The sequence below is a fragment of the Scyliorhinus canicula genome, chromosome 20 (assembly GCF_902713615.1).
Source record: "Scyliorhinus canicula chromosome 20, sScyCan1.1, whole genome shotgun sequence".
In the NCBI taxonomy this organism is placed as follows: Eukaryota; Metazoa; Chordata; class Chondrichthyes; order Carcharhiniformes; family Scyliorhinidae; genus Scyliorhinus; species Scyliorhinus canicula.
This window is the reverse complement of record NC_052165.1, coordinates 71,356,762-71,381,893: the sequence shown is the minus strand read 5'-3', so window position 1 is coordinate 71,381,893 and position 25,132 is coordinate 71,356,762. Positions and strand designations below refer to the sequence as shown.

General features: G+C 45.1%; 1 protein-coding gene across 4 annotated transcripts in view; it reads left to right on the top strand.

Annotated features, from left to right (window-relative positions):
• The window catches only part of pdzrn4 (PDZ domain containing ring finger 4), a 578,179-nt gene extending 565,973 nt beyond the window's left edge, over positions 1 to 12,206 (top strand). For all 4 annotated transcript variants that reach the window (XM_038780405.1, XM_038780406.1, XM_038780407.1 and 1 more), the window contains 2 exons: positions 2,152 to 2,268; positions 9,976 to 12,206. In XM_038780405.1, coding sequence (XP_038636333.1) covers positions 2,152 to 2,268; positions 9,976 to 11,526 — 1,668 coding nt within the window. In that variant the 3' untranslated portion in view covers positions 11,527 to 12,206. The remainder of the gene's footprint in view (positions 1 to 2,151; positions 2,269 to 9,975) is intronic.
• The last annotated feature ends 12,926 nt before the right edge of the window (positions 12,207 to 25,132 follow it).

Sequence of the window (25,132 nt, the reverse complement as noted above, 5' to 3'; positions counted from 1 at the left end):
ACAGTCTCTTATCAGGGACTTTATTAAATGCAGTCTGGAAGTCCAGATAAATTATATCCCTAGGCATTCTCCTGCTGCTTACATTAGTCACCTCCGCAAAGAAATTTCATCAGGTTTGGCGGGCATGACCTATCCTTTACAATCCATACCCTGATGAAAAAGGTATTCAATCAATTCATCCTTACTTATAGACTCGAGTAAATTTCCCAATAACAGATAGTCGGTTATCTGGTCTAAAAGTCCATGCTTTCCCTCTCTCACCTTTCTTAAATCGCACCGAAACCTACCTCTCCAAAAGAACCGTTCCTGAATTGAGAGAACTTTGGCAAATCATAGGACATCATCAATGTTTTTACTTCATGACAATACTGGGATGAAATCCAACCGGCCCTGAGGATTTCTCACTCTTTTGTGCCATTATTTTATTTATCAATGTTAATTTGCTTGAGGTAATTTTCTTAAATCCTGTCCATGATTCACTATTAGTTTCCTTGGGACGTCCAGCATGATAGCCTCTTCCCTCTACTCTGAATATTGATGCAAGCTAATTATTTGTGTGCCAATTTCTTATTTTCATAGTAACATTTATTCATTTTGCTGTTAACCACTGGCTTTTTTCTAACCTGATTGAAAACGTTATTTGCACTGACTTTTATATCCCTTGTAAGTTTCTTTTTGTGTTGTCTTTTGGAGAGTTTACCATATATTCTGTCACCCTTTACTGTTCTTTGTATCTCTTCCGTTCGCCATGATTTAAAAAAAAAATCTTTGTATTATTTTAATTTTAGTTTTATGTTGTTCTTTAACTCTTTAGTTGTCTGTGGCCGTTTTCTGACATGTGGAGCTTTTGCCACTTAATAAATTAGCTCTGTATCATGTTAATTTTTTTTGGTAGAACGGCTCCTTATAATCTGACATTCTGTTTATTCTTATTATCTGATAGTCATGAACAGGCTTACCCACTTTGCTATGGACAGTGTCTGTCTCATCTTATTGAAATGTTGCATCTTAAACGAGCCTACTTATTTCAATCTATATGGGTGTTAAAATCTCCCATTAAAGCCACTCTGCCGTAGCCACATGCTTGCTGACCTCTGCATTAATGCAATTCCACAACTTTACAGCTGCTACCGGGGGGCCTATGCACATTGCTAATCACAACCAGATTCCTGGTATATTGTTCCTGGTCTTCGTGACTTGCAGCCACGTCTAAGGAATGTCTACCAAGTCGTAGCCCAAGTTGAATTTGCAGCAACGGTGCATTCGGTTAATTCCTCATACTCTGTGCATTGATATGAAGAACTTAGTTGTGCCACATACCTACCTAATCTGTCCTTCAGCTCTCATGTTTCATCCTGGTTTAGCATCTTTTAGTTTCCTCTGCAGCTGTAATGTTTAAAGAAGAATTTCTTATTGTTGTTCTCCTTTTTTATTTGCTTTTGAACTATTATATTTGCTCCCGTTTCTATTTGACTTTGCCTCCCTCCCCCTTTGCCATTTACTCATCACTAGTTTGTGGTCTTTCTGACCATCCTGTTTAGGATTTCTCAAGAGCCCTGATCCCAACACAGTCACAATGTTATTCTGAAAAATAGTTCCAGCCCTGATCCCAGGGATACGCCAACTCGACTTCAATCTGAACAAAGCCCATTCACCCAAATTCTAGGTCTCCTGTCTGTCAACAGGCTTCCTATTCATTCTCCTACATTTCCCCTCGTGCTAATCTAACCCGCCTCTTCTGAAATGCACGTTTTGAAAATCCATTACCCACCACTACTACCTCAGTTGCTTTTACTGATGATATTCATTTTCAATAAAATTGGAAGAAAATCACTCCTTTATAAAAGGGCTGCCTCTTCGACCTCATCCTCTGCCTTGTGGGCTTAATGCCTGAGTCAAGTATTGACCTAATGACTGACCATGTTACAACTATGAATAGCGCCCTCTGATGGGCATAGATGCAACTCCACAATAAGGTCCTGAACATGATAAATGTAACACAGTTTTCCTGGAAACAACCCATATTCTGAACCTTGCAGGTGCCCATACGGCACAGGTGTTCATTGTTTAGATTTTCTTGTTCTTTAGTGAGCACTTGTACTGTTCAGTGATTGTCTTGCAACACTTTTTACTTCTCTATATTTCTATTAGTTGGATGAGGGATGGCTTGATGATGACCGGAATGATTTTCTCGATGAGCTACACATGGATATGTTGGAGGAGCAACACAATCAGGCGATGCAGTTCACAGCGACTGGCCTTGAGCAGGTAACAATCACGACAGCCTATGAACAGACAGGCATCTGCTATTTGTCATCAATGATATTGTATGATATTTATGCTTGCATTTAAGTCCCAACGGTAGACAGATTTATAGTAAAACAGCTCCCAACCTTGCCCTAGGTGATATTTGATATTAATTTTAACAAGCATTTCTGTCCTTCAGACCAATATGCTCTTGACAGTCCCCTTATATCAACCATCTGAATCATTCTAAACAGAGCAAATAGTCAACATACTCTTGCCATGGTCATGATTTTTGTTGGAAATTGCCTATCATTCTTCCTTTTTGGTAAAACTTCTTCCTCAACATAACGCTGTGGAATGGAACACTTTTGTTATTTCAGAGCCCCAAGTATGAGTCGAATAAGAACATAACAGAAGAACTATAAGCAGCAGTAGGCCATCTGGCCCCTCGAGCCTGCTCCGCCATTTAATAAAATCATGGCTGATCTCTTTGTGGACTCAGCTCCACTTGCCCGCCCGCTCACCATAATGTGTTATTCCTTTACTGTTTAAACATCTATCTATCTCTGCCTTAAAAACATTCAATGAGGTAGCCTCAACTGCTTCACTGGGCAGGAAATTCCACAGATTCACAACTCTTTGGGTGAAGATGTTCCTCCTAAACTCAGTCCTAAATCTGCCCCCCCCCCTTATTTTGAGACTATGCCCCCTAGTTCCAGTTTCACCCTGCTTCTATCTTATCTATTGACTTCATAGTTTTATGTTTCTATAAGATCCCCCCTCATTCTTCTAAATTCCATTGAGTACAGTCCCAGGCTGCTCAGTCTCTACTTAAGAACTAATCCTCTCAACTCCAGAATCAACCTAGTGAATCTCCTCTGCACCACCTCCAGTGCCAGTTCACCCTTTCTCAAGTAAGGACACCAAAATTGTACATAGTACTCCAGGTGCGGCCTCACCAGCACCCTGTACAGATGTAACATAACATCCCTGTTTTTAAGCTCCATCCCACTCGCAATGAAGGACAAAATTCCATCTGCCTTCTTAATTACTTGCTGAATCTGCAAACCAACTTTTTACGATTCCGGCACAAGGACACCCAGGTCCCTCTGCATGGCAGCATGCTGCAATTTTTTTACCATTTAAATAATACTCCATTTTGCTGTTATTCCTACCAAATTGGATGACCTCACATTTACCAACATAGTACTCCATCTGCCAGACCTTTGCACACTCACTTAAACTATCTTCATCCCTCTATAGACTTTCTGCACACTTTGCTCTACCACTCATCTTAGTGTCATTTGCGAACATTGACATATTTAACTTGGTCCCCAACTCCAAATCATCTGTAAATTGTAAACAATTGCGGTGTCAACACTGATCCCTGAGGCACACCACAAGCCACTGATCGCCAACCAGAAAAACACCCATTTATACCCACTCTTTGCTTTCTGTGAGTTACCAATCCTCTATCCATGCTAACACATTGCCCGTAACGCCATATACCTTTATCTTATGCAGCAGCCTTTTGTTATTTTAAATAAATTTAGAGTACCCTATTATTTTTTTCCCAATTAAAGGCAATTAATTCCTGCACATCTTTGGGTTGTGGGGGTCAGACCCACGCAGACACTGGGAGAATGTGCAAACTCCACACAGACAGTGACCGGGGGCAGGGATTGAACCCAAGTCCTCCGAGCTGTAGGCATCAGTGCCAACCACTGCGCCACTGTGCCGCCCATGCAGCAGCCTTTGGTGTGGCACCTTGCCGAATGCCTTCTGGAAATCCAGATACACCACATCCACTGGTTCCCCATTGTCCACCGTGCTCTTAATACCCTTAAAGAATTCGAGTAAATTAGTTAAACATTACAGGGTAGCATGGTGGTTAGCATAAATGCTTCACAGCTCCAGGGTCCCAGGTTCGATTCCCGGCTGGGTCACTGTCTGTGCGGAGTCTGCACGTCCTCCCCCTGTGTGCGTGGGTTTCCTCCGGGTGCTCCGGTTTCCTCCCACAGTCCAAAGATGTGCGGGTTAGGTGGATTGGCCATGCTAAATTGCCCGTTGTGTCCTAAAACGTAAGGTTAAGGGGGGGGGGGGGGGGGGGTTGTTGGGTTACTGGTATAGGGTGGATACGTGGGTTTGAGTGGGGTGATCATTGCTCGGCACAACATCGAGGGCCGAAGGGCCTGTTCTGTGCTGTACTGTTCTATGTCTATGTCTATTACCTGCCTTTCACGGACCCCTGTTGCATCTGCCCAATGAGAAAATTCCTATCCAGGTGTCTTGCTACTTATTCAAGTATTTTCCCCACTTGATGTGTTAAGATAACCACCCTAGAGTTTCCCACCTTTTGTCTACTTCCTTTTTAAATAGTTGTGTTACATTTAATGTTTCCCAATCTGCCGGAACTGCCCCAGAATCCAGTGAATTTGCTAGGAGTTAATTTGCTATTTCCTTCACCGTCTCTTTCAGAACCCTGGGATGCATTCCATCAGGGACTGGAGACTTATCTATATTTAGCCCATTAGCTTGCCCAACACTACCTCCTTAATGATAACGATCGTTTCTAGGTCCTCACCTGCCTCTTTGCCAAAATTATCGACATGTTATGTGTGTCTTCCCCTGTGAAGACCGACACAAAATACCTGTGCAATACCACAGGTTATAGAATCATAGAGTGGTTACAACACCTGGATCTGCACCTTAAATGCTCTAAGCTACAGGACTAGGAGCGGGTGCAGGAAGGTGGGGTTAGAAAGGGCACCTAGGTGTCCGCGAGCTGGAATGAGCAAGATGGGCTGAATGGTCCCCTTCAGTACTGTAACCTTTCTATGAACACAAAAGGGGACATATTGACCCATTGTGGCTATGCCGGCTCTGTGCATCCCACTCAAGCTCTCACCTCTCTCCACCCTTTCCCTATAGGTTAGCTACAAAGCAGTCTCTCGGTCCTATACCAATAACGTACTTCAACCCCAGCTCGGAAAAATAATCCTTGCTGCATCAGTGTGACATTTTCATTCAAATGACAGCTATTCTTGAATGCGACAGTGTATCAGTGTTTGGAATGTGTACTTCACTTCTATTAACAAAATTGTGACAGCCAGGCTCACTTTGCTAAGGAGCTCGCTTGCATATTTCCACGTCATTTTCCCAGTTCTCTACTCTATTCCAAACAGGAATTAGCAACATATCACGAGCAAGATTTTGTATTAAGGTTTTCGATGCCTAACAGACGAAAGCACTCCTCGAGGAGAAAATGGTCCTTTTAGGCAACAGATTACCAGCCACCATCTGTTGTTGATTTTCTCCTGAATGTCAACTAACATTGACAGGATTTGACTATCTACCCCCTCAACGTCCTGTTCCTCTGATTGGTGCTTTACCTTGCCACAATGAGAATCAACCAGGAATCCAGAAAACAGATGCCCATAACTGTTCGGGTCTCCCATTGCAGTTTCTAATGGTCTCACTTCCAACTGGCATTGGATTTACTCTCTAACTGGAAATAATGCCGAATAAAACCCAGCACTGATAAGACTCCCCTGATCACTCGAATCCAATTTACTTGTATGATTATCCTTTGATCTGCATCCAAGCAGTCATTTCCTGTAGTCTTGAAAGGAACACCAACGGTGAGGGTTGCCAGTATGATCGTGCCAACTGGATCATTCTCAAACATCGAGTTGTTAACATTAGACTGGCATTCAACCTGCTCTTCAAAAGATTCAGGCTTGACCTGGGTTCATACCAAGCAGATTGCTGAACAGTGGCAGGTGCACCATGCCATCTAAGATGCACACGTGCATTGATATGCAGCAACCCAGAGGGTGCTGCATAGATCGCATTTAAGGTGCCCCGTGGCAGCTGCAGGACAAAAGTTAATGATGCTATTCATTGAAATGGTTTAGCTCACAAGGCTAAATCGCTGGCTTTTAAAGCAGACCAAGCAGGCCAGCAGCACGGTTCGATTCCCGTACCAGCCTCCCCGGACAGGCGCCGGAATGTGGCGACTAGGGGCTTTTCACAGTAACTTCATTGAAGCCTACTCGTGACAATAAGCGATTTTCATTCATTTCATTTCAAATGAACACGCTATCCCACCATATCAACCAAGGACACGCAACATGCCAGTGCACTGACTATGGTATTAATTAAAACATGGAGCATTTTTCAGATGAGGATTACATGGAACTTAGAGGTTATATACCATGTCGGGTACAAAAGACCTGGTTATCGCACACATAAATCGTAGCAAATGTGACGCACACATGCACATACGTACACATCCTACAAGACCGAAAGGAAGATTGTCAAATCTAACACCGCTTGAGTGCTGTCAATCATAGAATCTTCCAGCATCCAAAGAGGCTATTCATCCCCTGTTAATTCTGCTGGATAAAGCTGTCCAATAAGCCCAACTCTCCTGCACCATTGCCAAAGCCCTGCAATATTTTCCCCTTTAACTATTTACCCAGTCCTCTTTGAAAGTTATTCTTGAACCTGCTCGCACTACCCTTTCAGGCACCTCACTCCAAATTATAATAACTTGCTGCATTGAAAAATAAATCTCTTCACCCCACGTCTGGCTCTTTTCGCAATTATTTCAAATCAGTTACTAATCTCTCTGCTATGGAAATAATTTTCCTTATTTACTCCCTCAAAACCTTTTGCCTCCAATAAATCTCCTCTTAACTTTCAGTGCTCTAAGAGAACAATCTCAATTTCCCTAGTCTCACCACCTAATTGAAGCCACTCATCGTTGATATCATTCTAGTAAATCTCTGCTGCACCCACATTCTGTAGTGCCCAGAATAACTAATCTGTGATCTAGAAGCATTTGGGTCGATACCCTCATGCTGCTCCTATGTTATCTGGTATAACTTTCTTGTTCTGTGCCTGTCTTCATACGGCTACCTTTATGTTTTTTAACCCTTTTATCTATATCTCTTGCATCTGTCAAAGATTCCTGTGCAGGCACCCCTTCATTTGGGCTGCAGCCCTTTTAGTTAAAATGCCTCTTCCCATTTTTTTTTACCTGAAATGCATGCTTCACACCTGTTTGTGTAAAATTGTATCTATGTGTCTACTTCTTTCACCTTTGTCTTTCCTTTTGTCTTTGTCCTCTTGGAGTCTGCTACTGTCTTCCTAATTATTTACGATTCAAATTGTGTTATCTTCAAACTTGAAAAACATTACCTGTGCACCCAAGTCCAGGTCATTAATGTAGTCCGTACCATTATAATTTCATAGAATCCATTTTGGGTGGCAACGACCCATTTTAGATATCTGGGAGTACAGATGGATCGGGACTGGGCTCGGCTCGGTAATTTGAACTTTACAAGTCTGGTGGGTAGGGTTAACATGGATTTACTGAGGAGGGATAGCCTTCCCCTATCATTGGCAGGCTGGTCACAGGCGGTTAAGATGAACATTTTGCCGCGTGCTTTATTTTTATTTCAGTACCTACCGGTCTTTTTGTCAAAATCGTTTTTATGGGAGTGGACAAGTTGGTCTTGTGGTTTGTGCGAGCAAGTAAAGTGGCAAGGATTAAGAGGACGGTACTTCAGAGAGGGCAACTTTGAACTGCTATGTGCTGTCAATGTTAAAATGTTAAATTTGAATAAAGATACTTAAAATATATTAATTAATAGAATCATAGGATCCCTACTGTGCAGAAGGAGGTCATTCAGTCAATTGTGTGGCATGGGGCTGGTTCAGCACAGTGGGCTAAGACAGCTGGCTTGTAATGCAGAACAAGACCAGCAACGCGGGTTCAATTCCCATTCCAGCCTCCCCGAACAGGCGCCGGAATGTGGCGACTAGGGGCTTTTCACAGTAACTTAATTGACGCCTACTTATGACAGCAAGCGATTATTATTATTATGTGTCTGCACCTGTCCTCTGAAAGAGCACCCTATCTAGGCCCACCTAACGTTTAGACACAAAAGGGCAGTTTAGCATGGCTAATCCACCTAACCTTCACATCTTTGGACTGTGGGAGGAAACTGGAGGAAATCCTCGCAGACACGGTGAGAATGTGCAAACTTGACACAGAGTGTCACCAAAGGTTGGAATTGAATCCAGGACACTGGTGTTGTGAGGCAGCAGTGCTAATCACTGTGCCACCCTAAATTCTATTGAAAGGATTCCCATCCCGATCCAAGAATGGTGCAATAGGCTATTCAGCATTTGATTGTGGTGTATCTGTGACATGATACACCACTGTGTGAATGCAAATCCTTTGTAAATTGAAGTTCGTGCTTCAAGGAAATGTAGTGTGCAAGGATTATGTTCAAACCTAATAAATCTACCAAAAGCTGGAGCGCTCAGAATCATAGAATGTACAGTAGGGAGACAGGCCCTTTGGCTCAAACTGGTCCATGCCAACCAAAAAGACCATCTAAGCTAACCCCATTTGCCTGCATTTGACCCATATCCCTCTAAACCTTTCCGATCCAAATGCCTTTTAAATGTTGTCAATGTTCCTGCCTCAAACACTTCTTCCAGTAACTCATTCCACATAATCAAAATTCGCCTTGCCCCAATTTAGAACTTGCACTTGTTTTGCCCCTTTCCATAAATTAATAGAACTATGGTCACTGGTCCCAAAGTGGTCCCCCACCATCACCTCAGTCACTTGCCCTGCCCTATTTCCAAGAGTAGGTCAAGTTTTGCCCCTTTGCCGAATAGAACCCTCCACATACTGCCTGAGGAAACTTTCCCGAACACACTTAACAAATTCCACCCCATCTAAGCCACACTATGGCAGTCCCAGTTAATGTTAGGAAAATCCCAGACTATGACAACCCTATTATTCCTGCAAATCTTCTAATCTGCCTATTCTTCTAAATCCCGTTGACTATTTGGGGACCTCTCGTACAACCCCAATAAGGTCACAATCCACTTCTTATTTCTTAGTTCCACCCACAAAGCCTCGCTGGATGATCCCTGGGTTATTTCACTTGCACTTGCACTGAAATAGATGCAATTTAATCCAACATGTTTTCCCCGCTCCCTGCTGGGCTCCTGTCTATCATGTCTATTCAGCTCGCCGTTGCTGAGCACTGCATCTCCCTATCAGCCGTTCACTTGCTTCCCTGTTGCTGAGAGTCCCACTCCCCTACCAATCTAGCTTAACTGAGCAGCATGGTAGCACAGGTGGATAGCACTGTGGCTTCACAGCACCAGGGTCCCAGGTTCGATTCCCCACTGGGTCTGCACGTTCTCCCCATGTCTGCGTGGGTTTCCTCCGAGTGCTCCGGTTTCCTCCCACAGTCCAAAGATGTGTAGGTTAGGTGGATTGGCCATGATAAATTGCCCTTAGTGATCAAAAAGGTTAGGAGGGGTTATTGAGTTACTGGGATAGAGTGGAAGTGAGGGCTTAAGTGGGTCGGTGCAGACTCGATAGGCCGAGTGGCCTCCTTCTGCACTGTGTGTTCTATGAAATCCTCCCTTGCAGCACTAGCAAATCTGCCGCACTTAGCAAGCATTTATCCCGATATTTTTCATCTTCCTTTAGAAATCTCCTTAAAACCAAATTCCTTGTTCAACGCTGTTGATTACTCCTCCTCATACTTTTTTTCTTTAGCGCAGTGTTGTTTTTTTTTATTGGGAATGGTTTGCGATGTTATGAACAAAGGGGTGTTATAGAGCGGCAAATACGGCAGTACTGGTCATTTACTTACTGCATCTAAATGTATTCTTTTTAAATCAATGCAGAAAAAACATGAAGAAGATGGTGGAACAACAGATACTGCCACCACCTCTTCGAATAACCATGAGAAGGATAGTGGGCTCGGCCGCACAGACGAGAGTGTGAGGAACGACGAGAGTTCAGAGCAGGAGATACTGGGAGAGGAGCAGAACAGCACCTCACTGCAAAGTCAGCGAGATCTGGGCTACAGCCAGGACACTCTGGGCAGCAGCGAACTCCAGTGCAATGAGAGCTTTGTATCTGGAGAATATAATGACTCTGATTTTGTGGGCACGCAGGATGAAGAATGTGAGAGGTTCAAGGAGCTTCTGGAGCTGAAGTGCAAGATGAGCAACCGAAGCCAGTTTGACCTTTACTATTCCACAAGCACAATAGAATGTGGCAGGAGGCAGCAGGAGGTGGTGGATCGGGAGCTGGAGATGCTCAATGAGGAACTGAGGAACATTGAACTGGAGTGTCAGAATATCATGCAGGCACATCAGCTGCAGACAGTAAGGGAGGATTATGGAGATGCGTGGTCAATCCATGACAGTGGCTTCAGGAACTACAACACCAGCGTGGACACCCAAAGGGGAAAGCTGGCCGACATCATGGAGCACCCTGAGAAGTCGGACAAAGACAGTTCCAGTGCCTACAACACGGCGGAGAGCTGCCGCAGCACGCCGCTGACGGTAGACAGGTCGCCAGACAACTCGCTCCAACGGATGGTCAGCCTCGCCAACCAGAAGAACCTGCGGAGCTCCATGGAAGTGGCCCAGGCTTCAGCCAGGCCGGCCAGCCGGGAGGCCAGCACCGCCGTGAGCAGCAGCTCCTCGGAGACCCCGGAGACAGCCGTGCCGGGGGAAGAGACGGAGAATGTGACGGAGGGCAGCAGCAAGTCGGGAGAGCAGGAGAGAGAAGACGGAGGTGGAGGGCAGCACATCCCCTACCTGTCCCCCTATCACAGCTCCCGGTACCGGCACGTCAACATACCCGCGCACGCCCGCCACTATCAGAGCTATATGCACCTCATCCAGCAGAGGTCGGCTGTCGAGTATGCCAACAGCCAGCTCAGCCTGGTCGGCATGTGCAAGGAGCCGCAGAAGGGCACAGCCGAGGCCAAGATGGAGTGGAAGGTGAAGATACGCAGCGATGGCAGCCGCTATATCGCCAAGCGGCCGGTGCGGGACAGGCTGCTCAAGGAGCGTGCCCTGAGGATCCGCGAGGAACGCTGCGGCATGACCACGGACGATGACGCCATGAGCGAGATGAAGACGGGCCGATACTGGAGCAAGGAGGAGCGGAAGCAGCATGTGGTGCGGGCCAAGGAGCAGCGGAGGCGCCGGGAGCTGATGATGCGCAGCCGCCTGGAGTGCCTGCGGGAGAGCCCCCAGAGCGGTGGCGAGGGCAGGAAGGAGGTGAATATTATCGAACTGAGCCATAGGAAAATGATGAGGAAGCGCAACAAGAAAATCTTTGACAACTGGATGACCATCCAAGAACTCATGACACATGGTGCCAAGTCTCCGGATGGCACAAGGATCTACAATTCCTTCCTGTCGGTTACTACTGTGTGAAATGGACCTTTTTTTATTTTATATATATATAAGGACACTACCGATTTGAGGTAGAATACAAATTGCCTCGTTAAATGTGGCATGTCACTTTTTTTCTATCTGAGAACTGCTTCTAATCTAATGATGGTTTTTACAAGCAGTTGCCCATCACTTTTACAAAATGAATTTACAATTTGTGGTACCAACATTGTCTGTAGGTTTCAACTCCCCGCCATCCAAACCATGATCTTCAATCCTGTTATTTGTAAAACAAAAAGGAGCCATATTTCACATGACACTATGTCCCTGTAACTTAAGAATCTGACTTTATTGCAAGTCCATTAATCATTACACAGGTTTCTTTTGTAATGTATGTTTATGTTATTAAAACTATAATTATAATGCCAAATCCCGATAGCTTTGCATACTTGCCCACATGCATTGCGGTGCTAGCTTTTACATAACTTTACTTTCTCTGCTGCCAAATGGAGCATAAGCTATTAACATCCAAGCATTTAACTTTCACATTTGTTCAGCCATGTATTGTATAATTAGACTGTAAATTAAAAGTGTATTGTCCAAGTAAAGTGTAGATGGATGAGTGACTCGTCGTACTCTAGTGGAATCGATGCAGTAGTCAGCTAAATATGTGGTTATTGTGAAGATGAAAAAAAATAAATTATTGCTTATATTTGAAGAAACGCAGATTGCGGAGTAAATGTTATTGTAAAATCTTTTCCTGCACTCATTATCAAATATCTTTCTGTTGACGTTGAACAGGCTTAACTGGCCTCCGGAGAACTGTTACTTTAAAGACTACAGTATGCAATCAATAGTAGTTCTATTACATTTTTAGCAACTGCATTTTCCAGAGGCATCTTTGCTAATCTCTGTGTGGTGGGTTTTAATTACCAGTCAATCACATATTCTGTGATGTTAGAATGAAGCCAGTGTGTATAATAGATATTTTAAGCAGGGCAGGAAATGCATTATCATCGCACATGGAAGCAAGCCATCCATCCTGAAGGTCAGGTGTTTTGACTGGGCCAGATCAGAAACAAGCTCCGCAAATCTAATCTCTAACAAAGTGGTTGCTGGCAGGCACGGCAGCGTGTTTCTTCAAGTGGAACGATTTGCGGCCAAGTGCAGATGACAACGGCCTGCAATGCAAGAAACTTCCGAACATCTGGTGGGATGCAATCCCAGCACACTAGCTCAGAGAATTTGGATATGGATCGAAGCAATTGTCTTTAGCATCCTTATGAGTAAGGTTTGAGCAGCTGCCTTTGGAGCATGCTACAAGGGTAGATTTGCCTCGATTTGAGTTGAGAGAAGGCACGTGACAAGTGGAAGCCTTGCGGCATTCATCTGGGCAATTTTAAGGATTTCTTGGTGAAGAACTGATAATCTTGACTGTGCTGGCTTTAATTAGTTCCACTCCCCTGACCTTTCACTATGACCCTACAAATATTTCCCTTCAAGGATTTGTTCAATTCTCTTGTTGAAGTTCCCTCTTGAAACTGCATCCACCTTCCATTCCAGAGGTGAATTCCTGACCACAATAATTTGTTGCGTGAAAACGATTCTCTTCTTCCTCCACTTCTTTTTTTGCCAATAAACTTACATCTGTATTGCCTGGTTATCCACCTTTCTGCCACAAGAACTATTTCCCCTTATTCACACCCTTAGCACAACTCATGCTCCCCTTAACCTCACCAGGAACAACCCCAGCTTTACAAAGTCACTTCCTCTTGTTACTGAAGTCCTGCATCCTGCAACCTACCATTTTAACAATTCTCATCTGCCAGCTCTCTGAGGTCTTGATATTCCTCCTAAAGAATAATGGCCGGCAGTGATTTTGGATTGGTTTATTGTCACGTGAAGAGGTACAGTGAAAAGTATTGTTCTGCGTGCAGCTCAAACAGATCATTCCGTACATGAAAAGAAAATACATAATAGGGCAAACATAAAATACACAATGTAAATACATAGACACAGGCATCGGGTGAAGCATACAGGAGTATAGTACTATTCAGTGGAGAAGATGTGAGAAGAGATCAGATCAGTCCATTAATCCATAAGAGGGTCATTCAGGAGTCGGTAAGCGGAGAAGAGGCTGTTTTTGAATCTGTTAGTGCGTGTTCTCAGTCGTTTGTATCTCCTGCCTGATGGAAGAAGCTGGAAGAGTGAGTAAGCCAGGTGGGAGTGTCTTTGATTATGCTGCCCGCTTGCCAAGGCAGCGGGAGGTGTAGACCCAAAGGGGAGTCAATGGATGGGACAAGTCTCTGTAGTTTCTTGCGGTTTTGGGCCGAACAGTTGCCATACCAGACTGTGATACAGCCAGCGAGGATGCTTTCTATGGTGCACCTGTAAAAGTTGGTCAGAGTCTATGTTGAAATTCCTTAGTTTCCTGAGGAATTATAGGCTCTGTTGTACTTTATTGAGGCTTAGCATAACTTCCTTGCCTCCTGTTCAAACTGTGCGCTTTGTCATGGGTCTAATGTTAGTTGCAGAGCGTTGATATTAACACTCTGGTGTTAGATTAAAGCACCAACTTAATCTTTTGGGATATACTATGCAGGTACCCGACTGGCTTAGTTTAATATTAGGTTTTATAGATTTTAGCTGGTGTGCATTTCAGCACGATTGGACAAATAAACTGTGGTCCATTCTGTTTAATGCAAATAACTAAGTTGCTTCACTATATTACACGTTGGTTTAATGAATTAAATTTGTTTTCTATTCAAGATGCACATTGCCGGGGTCAGCAGACAGGAGACCAAAACTGGCTTGATATTCCCAAACTCATCCTCCCAGCTAGCACCGATTCCTGCTGGGCAATGCTGTTGGTCAGCCTAAATGAGGTCAGGATGTAGGTTGATCTCCCTTCACGGGAGAACAGCCCATTGATGCTCATTACTGCGCTTCACATTGCTTTTCTCAGCTTCTCCCAGCATTTTAGTCGCTGAGGGAGGGTGGTGAGGGGAAGGAGAGGGGGGGGCATGGGTTGGGAGATGGGATTTACAGTGCAGAAGGAGGCCATTCAGCCCATCGAGTGTGCACCAGCCCTTGGAAAATGCACGCTTCTTGTACCCACTCCTCCACCCTATCTCCGTAACCCAGTAACCCCACCTCACTTTTTTTGAGCACTAAGGGGCAATTTAGCATGGCCAATCCACCTAACCTGCATGTCTTTGGACTGTGTGAGGAAACCAGAGCAGCCGGAGGAAATCCCTGCAGACACGGGCAGAATGTGCAAACTCCGCACAGTCATCCAGGGCCGGAATTGAACCCGGGTCCCCGGAGCTCTGAGGCGGCAGTGCTAACCACTGTTCCACCATGGGAGAGGGGCGGGGGATAGCAGAGGGAGATGGAATGGGGGGGGGGGGGGGCAAGCGGATGGGGGAGGGACAGTGGTGGAGGGTAGGGAAACAGGGCATGGTTGGGAGGGGGCGGGGTGGGGGGGGAGGGGGAAGTGGGGGGGGAGACGGGGAGGAGGGGCAGGAGAGGGGGAAGGCAGGGAGAGAGGGGAGCGTGATGGAGAAAGGCGATGGGAGGGAGAAGAGATTGATGGGAAATGTTTGCAGGTCCACCGGTAGAATATCCTCTTATTTCAAACGCAAATCAGTGCTCACTACAAACCATCGTAAAGGACCAGGTTCAATTCACAAACCACCTTGCAGCAAACTGCATTCTGTTGGGTTTGTCCAATAATATTTTGTTCTTGTCTCGGAACCACACCAACCCTTTAATTAGAGTTTAAGCAAAAGGGCATCAGACTGGTCATTCCTTTTTTTAATGGGCACAGTGGAAAGCATTGTACAGGAAATACTTATTAATGCCTTTCCTTCAAAATGATTTATTGCTACAGTGAGCGTTGTGGGGGTGGGGGAGAATCCAGCTGTGGAGTGAGTAAAGATATTACCATTACAATCTCAGAGAGAATGAGAGCTTTCTGAATTTAAACAAGGACAAATGGCATTTTTGCATCCTAGTTTTACTAATCAATAGTCCCAATATTGGACATGGTAGGGCATAAAGCACTATATACTCTACAAATGTTTTAATATAGATTGAGCAGGACTACATTGAGCAGGACTACATTAGTACAAACTAATGGCCAGTTGAAAGACATTTACACATTGGTGTTTCACTCCTGGGAGACTGGCCATTAAGCGGAAGCCTGCAGCCACTGAATATCACTGCTCTATTTTTGCTACACCTTTCTGTAACACTGGAGGGACAACAGAGGGAGAGTTTCCAATTTCCCACACTTCCCATCATCATTGCCAGGACTGACAGTAAGTCATCAATCGGGTGAAAGCTGAAGCTTGGCGTTTACCCCACGTGTATCGAATGAATTCACAGTAGTAAATGCTCTGGTGCAACAATAAGACAATAGGGCGGAGGTATGGGCTTAGGTAGGGTGCTCTTTCCAAGGGCCAGTGCAGACTCGATGGGCCAAATGGCCTCCTTCTGCACTGTAAATTCTATGATAGTGAAAATACAACCTGAGTGAGGAGGCTGCTGGAGAAAAGAACCTCACTTGCCTTACTTCTGACTCCTTTAAGTCAGTGACCCAGTTTAAACAAGAAAGCTCTCTGCACTGATACTAAACTTGCAGTCTGGGATGCACACCATCAATAACGTGTAGGTCGAAAGCGTGAAAAGGGGGTGGGGGATCTCAGGCTGTTGGCTGACTATCATTTGCCTGCTGCCAGTGACAGACCATCAGCACAAAAGTGCCTTTAGAGCTTTCTCACACGATTGCAATCTGATAAACTCTCACTGTCTTTAACTACATGTTAATAACAGAATCAGACTGCTTCATTATCACAATCAATTTACTGAAGAGTTTAACCGAAGCTCCCAGGAGACTGCCACCGACCGACTTTGTTGAGAGTGGATGCAGCGCTTTACGTTTTGAGGCTATGCACGCACGTTCTAATGAAACAGAAGCTGTTTCTAAATCCCAAGCCACCCGAGTTACCATTTGATTATAGATGAAGTGAAAGTTGACATTTTGCTCTTGCATTGACAGCCTTTCTCTCCACTTAATTTTCAATGATGTCAAACAACGAGATCCTGTATCATGTCAGAAATTCGACATTGGCATCTTGCATAAAAGCTGCTCTGCTTCACTCTTCAGTATGGATGTTTCATCATTAAATAGCTTTTTGAACTCTTGTTCTATTGATCAAAGTAGTGATGTATTCTGGCATCTAATGTTTCTCTTCTGCATTGAACTTTGTTTCTATTGATATTAATGTAAATCTTTAATCTCAGAATCCTGAAGATTTGAACAGACTATTAAAGCTGCTGTTCAGATTGATATGCAATGTTCTGGTAGTAATTATGCTCAAATAATTCACCAAGGTTTGGAAATTCAAGTTTATTTATTTTTTAATAATTCCATGTCTTTATTGTATTGATTAGCACAATTTACACAGTTGAAGTCACATGTTTCCAATGCCTTTTCCATTAACACACTGGGCAGCATAAACTCACTGGCCTATTAGTTGTAAGAGCTGGGGGGCGATTGCTTTGTGCTGGCCATGAGGCATCATTCTGCTTCCAGGCCCCTTCGTGTCCCATCCCACCCGGAGGTCAGGAAACTGCAGCTTGTAATAATCTTCATTATTGTCACAAGTAGGCTTACATTAAAAATGCAATGACGTTCCTGTGAAAATCCCCTAGTCGCCACAATCCGGCGACTGAGGGAGAATTCAGAATGTCCAAATTACCTAACAGCCCGTCTTTCAGGACTTGTGGGAGGAAACCAGAGCGCCCGGAGGAAACCCACACAGCAACGGGGAGAATGTGCAGATTCCACACAGACAGTGAGCCAAGCCAGAAATCGAACCTGGTATCCTGGTTCTGTGAAGCAACACTGCTACCCACTATGCTACCGTGCTGCTTGTGAAGAATATCAAACCTTTTGTGAATATTATTATCCACAATCAATTGGACAAATATCAGAATCTTCAATCAGGTGCTCGGGGTGATGCCAATTCAGCAATTAGAGATTTGGTTCACATACTTTTCTTTTCGAATTCACTCCTGTTTAAATCTTTTTTAATTCAAATAATGAATTCAAAGTGAGCATAATCCTTTTTTTCTGCTTTCTACTTTTTTACCTGTTTTGCTTCCCTCACCTTCACTAGGTCAAAATATAGGTAATCCCTTCCTAACAGCACTGTGGATGTACCTCCACCACATGGACTGTAGCGGTTCAAGAAGGTTCCTCACGCCACCACCTTCTCAAGGGCAATTAGGGATGGGCAAGAAACTCTGGCCCAGCCAGTGACACCCACATCGCATGAACAAATCCAGGAAAACTTTGCAGCCTGGGGTCTGTGCAGCTGAATGCACAGCTGCAATAATGCGGTGGGTTGGGGGGTGGGAGGGGGGGGGGGGGGGGTAGCAAGGGTGGGAATTACAAGTCAGAGGACAAGGTGGCCAGAAGAGAAATTGGAGAACTTTATCTGAAGGCATTTTGGCAGATCTGAGTGCATTTACTCCTCAAAAATTACCTGTTGTGGCCCCTTCCTGTGCACTAATTGAATGTACTCTAATAGTACCCCACGCGGTCAATCCATTCAGCAGTTAGCTGCAATAATCCATTAATTTTCATAGAATCCTGAGTACAGGAGGAGGCCATTCTCCCTCTTGAGTCTGCACTAACCCTCCGAAAGAGCACTGTGCCCACTGTACTCCCACACCCGCCATGCACATTCTTGGACACTAAAGGGCAATTTAGAATGACCAATCCACCGAACCTGACATCTTTGGGCTGTGGGAGGTAACCCAGCGCAGACACGGGGAGAATGTGCAAACTCCACACAGAGTCACCCAAGGCTAGAATCGAACCCGGATCCCTGCCGCTGTGAGGCAACAGTGCTAACCACAGTGCCACCTTGCCGCTGGGTGCTGAACATAACTTACACATGATTTTGTGCAGAAAACACAATTTTACGAATTGAAAGTTTTTTAAAAAATTATTCCATTCTTGAGTTACAAAGCCAATGTGCAGAGTGAACAGGAAAACTTTAATCCATCTCATCGCTTGCTCGAAAAACCAATTCGAATTGAATCCAATTCACGATCTCCACAAAAGAGACACAAGATACAAACTGACATGAAAAAGCATTGCACCTCATTTTGGGTTTAATCTGCCACTTGATCTTAGCCAAAAAACCAAGACAGTAATATATGTAATTTCAAGGAATCCAACCGTAATTTAGGGTTTTCATCAAGTAACCAAGCAACATAGACCAAATACAATAAATATTTTGGTCCATGTTGCTGACAGCAGAAGCATTGTAATTGGCCTTTACTGTCTTTGGTTAGGGAAGGAACAATCAACCTGGCTTGTTCTGGACACAAAGTGGGCGTATAAAGGTTGTGGCAGGATCAGGTTTGGTCTCACCGTAATCAGCAATAGTGTTACTGATGGTGACTCGTGATGAATGGTCATTTGTACAAGAGACTGGAGTTTACTACTGGCCATGGAACTAGCCTCCAATGAAGAGACAACACTTTCTGCAGAGAGGAAAACCATAGAACCATTACAGTGCAGAAGGAGGCCATTCGGCCCATCGGGTCTGCACCGACGCTCCGAAAGAGTACCCTACGTAGGCCCACTCCCCGCCCTATCCCTGTAACCCCACTTGACCTGTACATCCTTGGACACTAAGTGCCATTTTAGTATAGCCAATCCACCTAGCCTGTGCATCTTTGGACTGTGGGAGGAAACCCATCCAGGACTGTGGAGAAGGTGCAAACCCCACAGATAGTCACCCAAGGCTGGAATTAAACCCAGGTCCCTGGCGCCGTGAGGCAGCAGTGCTAACCACTGTGTTGCCGTGCCGCCCGAAGAATAGGCAGTTTAGAAGGAGAGAAGATAATTAATGAGGCTGCCGATGATGAACACTCCAGTACTAAAAATGCTATTGTTGAGGGGCTTCCAGAAAGTCCTTTCATCCCTTGTGGGCGTATAATCTAGCAGCAGTTTGAGTTGAAATCAGGATTAAACTGGAGTAATTGAGCAAATTAGCAAGAGGAAACATCGAGTAGGCAACGTCATTCATTAGTCTGACGTGTATTAAAACTTTGATGCAGATAATAGCAACGACATTTATCCTGTGTGAACTTCACATATCCTGCATAAGCGCGACTCACATTCTAATTGTCAAACACTCAAGTGATTTCACTTGCATTAAGAAATAATGTATAATAAATCTCTATATTTTCACCGTGGCCTTCTATACAGAAAAAAAAATTATTTTCCCAAATAAAGCACTTCAGTGTCTAAATGTGCCTTTGTGTGCACCCAGACATTGCAGATAAAAGTTGACCCAACATGTAGATTCCCAGAAACTCATCTGTTAATTCTCATTATCAGTATATAGTCCGGGTGGAAATGTCAATTAAATGCTATCAAGCTTTTAGGGATTATGCAGTTTGACGAAGGTTTTAGGTATCAGCCTTAACGCCAGCTAATTAAGTCGCCGGCTTGCAGCTGTTGGGAGCCTCAAACAGGTATAATTAAAACTGAGCAGATGACAGCAGTGGCATTTGTCAGATTCATGTGGTGTTAAAATCCCAGTCCTGACAGAAATGTCAAACTGATACTAGTCACTATCTTTCAAATATGTGTGAGCTTAAGCAAGCAGCACTTATCAGATAAGTGCCAGGCGATAACCTTTAGGAATTCCCCCACCAAAAGAAGCAAATATTAAGTATTAAATTTCATAATCTAGGAAAGGACCTTCACTTTGTAGCCTTTTAAATGGTGGAACATGAAGGAAAGGTGATCGATTGGCCTCCCCTTGTCCTGTTTTGAATTTTCTTTATTTAGTAAACAGCATACCAGCCCCATGTTCATTTCTCCAACAGCCAAATGAAGTATGTTAGACTAGAAAAGGAACGCTGCAGATTTTGTCATTGTAATATATATTTCATGACCCCTGGTTGTGCCAAACATATTTTCCAGTAATGTTTTATAAGTGTAGTCACTCTTCTAATGTTGGGGAAAGCAGCAATGAATTTGCACATAGCAGAGTACTACAAACAGCAATGACCAGATATTGGCCTGAATCTCCGGTCTCCAGGTCGTCAGAAACTGGACGTATGACTGAAGATGCCTATCAGGAACCTGGCACATGGAGCTACATGGAAATTCCTGGGAAGTTTAAGCTTCTGAGCTAGAATCAGAGACTTCAGACAGTTCCACAGTACCAACCCAGATAGTTACCCAGGAAATGTGGAACCTAATCTGTCACATCGATAACTACACAGACCCTGCTCCACCCTCAATGACACCTAACCTTTGACTACACATTGACCAGACCCGACTATACCCTCTGACCAATCACGACCATCCACCAACCCGACTATGCCCCTGACCTACCCGATCACTCCCCATCTCAACTAACCCCAACCTGACTATCTTTCTGACCACCCAGAAACCACCCTTCCACCCCAGCTTGATGGCCCAGTACACCCAACTACCTGCCAGCCCAGCACAACTACCTCCAACCCGATACAACTACACCCCTTACCATCTGATAACCTCCATGACCCCACTACATCCCATCACTACACAACCAACCCACTTGACCCAACATGACTAGGCCCCATGCCCACCTCCCCCCCCCCCCCCCCCCCCCCCCCCCCCCACCCTCATTCGACTACCCACCGACTCCTTGACTAGCCTCCCTGACCTGGCTACATAACCAACCATTTCCAACTATCCCCTGATCTGACAACGCTATCAACTGGACCCGACTACCCCACAAATCCCCTCACCAATTAATCTCCAATGCCACTGACAAGACCCAACTACCCCCGGCCAGACTGCTCAACTACACCCACAACCCGAACCAACGACCCACTTTGACCATCTTCCAATCCAACCCTAATTTCCCTGGACCCAATCCTTGACTACCCCTCGACCATCCAATTAAACTCACCCCCCCCCCCCCCACATAACCTGACTAAGCTCAATTACCCGACAAAAGTAATAAAAGGATAGAACTGAAGTCTCTGTGCATGAATACACGCAGCAGTTGAAACAAAACAAATGAACTGATAGCACAAAATGTAATAGAAATAGCCATTACAGGATGACATAGAGTGGGTCCTGAATATTGTACAGGACATGACATTTAGGGAGGGAAGCGAACTCTGAAAAGGTGGAGGAGTGGCTCTGACAATTAATATTGATATTAGCACATCAGACAGACATGTCCAAAGTTTAGGAAATCAGGATGTAGAAGCAGTGGGGGTCAAGGTGAGGAATGATAAAAGGCAGAAGCCACTTGTGGGAATGCTGTACAGGCCCTCTAATTATAGTTACATGGGGCCCCTTGTCGTTCGGGGCCCTGGGCACAATGGGAGGGATTCTTCGATGCCGAAATCGCGTTCGGCGATCGGCTAGAGAATCCCCGCTTGCGCCAAAATCTGGGGGGGGGGGGAGCTGCTTTTGTGCTCCTTCGCTCCCTCCAAAACTGAGTACTCATAGAGTACGCCAGATGCTGTATGGACGGGCTCAGGACATCAGCTGAGGCCCTCCCTCGATGCTCCATCCCTGATGGGCCGAGTTCCCGACAGCGTGGGTCACTCACGCTATTTATTTTCGTGAACCCGGCTTGGCGGCTGCTGACTGACTCCGGAGCTGCCACAGTCGGGTGGGAGCCATTGGCGGGGGCTGAAGGCACTGGTGGAGGATGATCTGGAGGTGGCGCGCCTGGCCAAAGGGGGAGCATTATTTGGCAGGCCGGTGCGGCCACTGCAGGCCACCGCTCTGCGCATGCGCAGCCACGGACCCGCCAATTCTCGGGCCTATCTGCAGTTAAAGCCGGGGGCTTTGCGCTGCGCGGCTGCTAGCCCCCCCCCCCCCCCCCCCCCCCCCTCCACCAGACAGAGGATCGGTGCAGCTTTCCCGTCGCTTTTTCGGGCGTAAAACGGCACTGTTCCCACACCGGCGTCAGCACTTAGTCTTCAAATCGGAGAATACAGCCCAATGTTTTCCAATCCACCTCTTGGCTGGAGGGAGAAAACAGACAGAGGGAGGTTTACAGAGATGGGGAGGGTTACAGTTACAGGGATCGGGGGTTACAGGGAGAGGGTGGGTTACAGAGCTAGGGAGTGTTACAGAGGTAGGGAGAGTTACAGGGATAGGGTGGGCACAGTGGCACAATGGTTAGCACTGCTGCCTCTAAGCACCAGAGACCCGAATTCAATTCCGACCTCAGGGATCTGCACAATCTTCCCATGTCAGTTTCCTCCAGGTGTTCCTGTTGCCTCCCACAGTCCAAAGATGTGCTTTTTAGGGGGTTTGATAATGCTTAATTGCCCCTATGCGGGGTTATGGGGATAGGGTAGGGGATTGGATTTAAGTCAGATGCTCTTTCAGAGGGCCAGTGCAGACCTGATGGGCCGAATAGCCTCCTTCTGCGCTGCAGTAATTCGATGGTTTCTATGGTAGACCAAATACCAGGCGATAATCAAGGGCATTTTAATCTACATGTCGACTGGACAAATCAGATGAGAATAGATAGCCTAGACGAGGAGTTCATAGAATGTTTTGGGGATAATTTCTTAGAATAACACATTCTGGAGCCAACCAGGTAGCAGGCTACATTAGACTTGGTATTGTGCAATGAGATAGGATTAATTGATAACTTCATAGTGAGGCACTACTGGGTAGCAGTGATTATAACATGGTTGAATTTTATATGCAGTTTGAGGGAGAGAAGAGTGGATCCAAGACTAGTATTTTAAACTTAAATAAGGGCAATTATGTGGGAATGAAACAGAACTAGCTAAACTGAAAAATTAGGCGAAGGGATAGGACAGTAGAGATGTAGTGGTAGATATTTAAAGGGATATTTCAGCATGGATAGAATAGATACATTCTAATGAGAAATGAAATTTCCAAGGAGAAGACCCATCATCCATGATTAGCCAAACAAAATTAAAGATAGAATCAAACTTAAAGACAAAGCATATATTGTACAAAGACTGTGGGAGGTAAGAAAATTGGTCAAAATTGAAAGATCAGCAAAGAATGGCAAAAAGATTAATGAGGAGCAAAAAATTAGAATATGAGAGAAAGTTTGCTGGAAATAACAAGATGGATCACGTGTTCCTATTTATATTTAAATAAGGAAAGAGTTAACAAAGAAATTGTGTCTGAGGAATTAATAATGGAAAGTAAAGAGATGGCAGATGAATTCAACATAGAATTTGCATTGGTCTTCACTATAGAGGGTAGGGAGGGAGGAACCCTGGAAACTTCCCAGGGAAGTGGTACTCAGCAAACTTAGTAAACTGTTGGAGCTGCAGGCCGTGAAATCCCTGGGACCTGATGGACTTCATCCTAGGGTATAGAACATACAGTGCAGAAGGAGGCCATTTGGCCCATCGAGTCTGCACCAGCCCTTACAAAGAGCGCCCTACTGAAGCCCACGCATCTACCCTATCCCCGTAACCCAGTAACCCCCACAACATTTTTTGGACACTAAGGGCAATTTAGCATGGGCAAGGGTCGTAAAATAAGTGGCGGTTGAGAAAGTTGATGTGTTCTTTTAATTTTGTAAAATTGCCTGGATTTGAGGAAGGTACCACTAGATTTGGGGAAGTGCAAATAGGTTCAGGGAGGTGGTGGCAGATTGATATTGTCGCTGGACTTGAAATTCAGAGACCCAGTTTAATACTCTGGGACACAGGTTCAAATTTTACCATGGCAGGCGGTTTGCAATTTGATTGCAATTTTTAAAAATCTGGAATTAAAAGTCTAATGATGATCACGTGAAAACCCACCTGGTTCAGTCATGTCCTTTAGGAAGGGAGCCTGCAGTCCTGACCTAGTCTGGCCGACATGTGACTCCAAGCCATCAGAAATGTGGTTGACTCTGAAATCAACAATAAGGAACCCAACCAGACAGACCACCCGGCATTAACGGAGGCACCAGAAAGGACGCCAGCAAACCCAGCCCTGTTGACCCTGTAAAGTCCTCTTTACTGACTTGTGCCAATATTGGGAATACTGCCTCACAATAGCAGCAGACTGACGGAATCATACCATGTCCCAGACACCACCATCACCATAATGTCCCACCAGCAAGAGGTGGTGGCACAGTTGTATACAGTTTGAAGGGCTGTTGAAGTCTTATGGCTTCAGGTTAAACATGGACAAGGAAACCACCTGTTGATTCCCGCGTAGCGTCCACTGTCAGCTGATGAATCAGCACTCCTCCATCCTGAACACCACTTGGAGGAAGCACTGAGTGTGGTGAGGGTTCAGAATGTACTCTGGGTGAGGGACTTCAATGCCCATCACCAAGTGCAGTTTAGCAGCACCACTACTGATGAAGCTGGCTGATTCCTAAAGGACAGCTGCTAGGCTGGATCTGCAACAGGAATGAGGGAACCATCAAGAGGGAAGAACATACTTGACCTGATCCTCATCAATCTGCCTGCTGCAGATGCATCTACTCAATGACAGTAATGTTAGGCCGGTGACCATTGCACTGTCCTTGTGGAGATGAAGTCCTACCTTCCCACTGAGGATATCCTCTATGAGTTATGTGGCACTACCATCATGCTAAATGAGATAGAT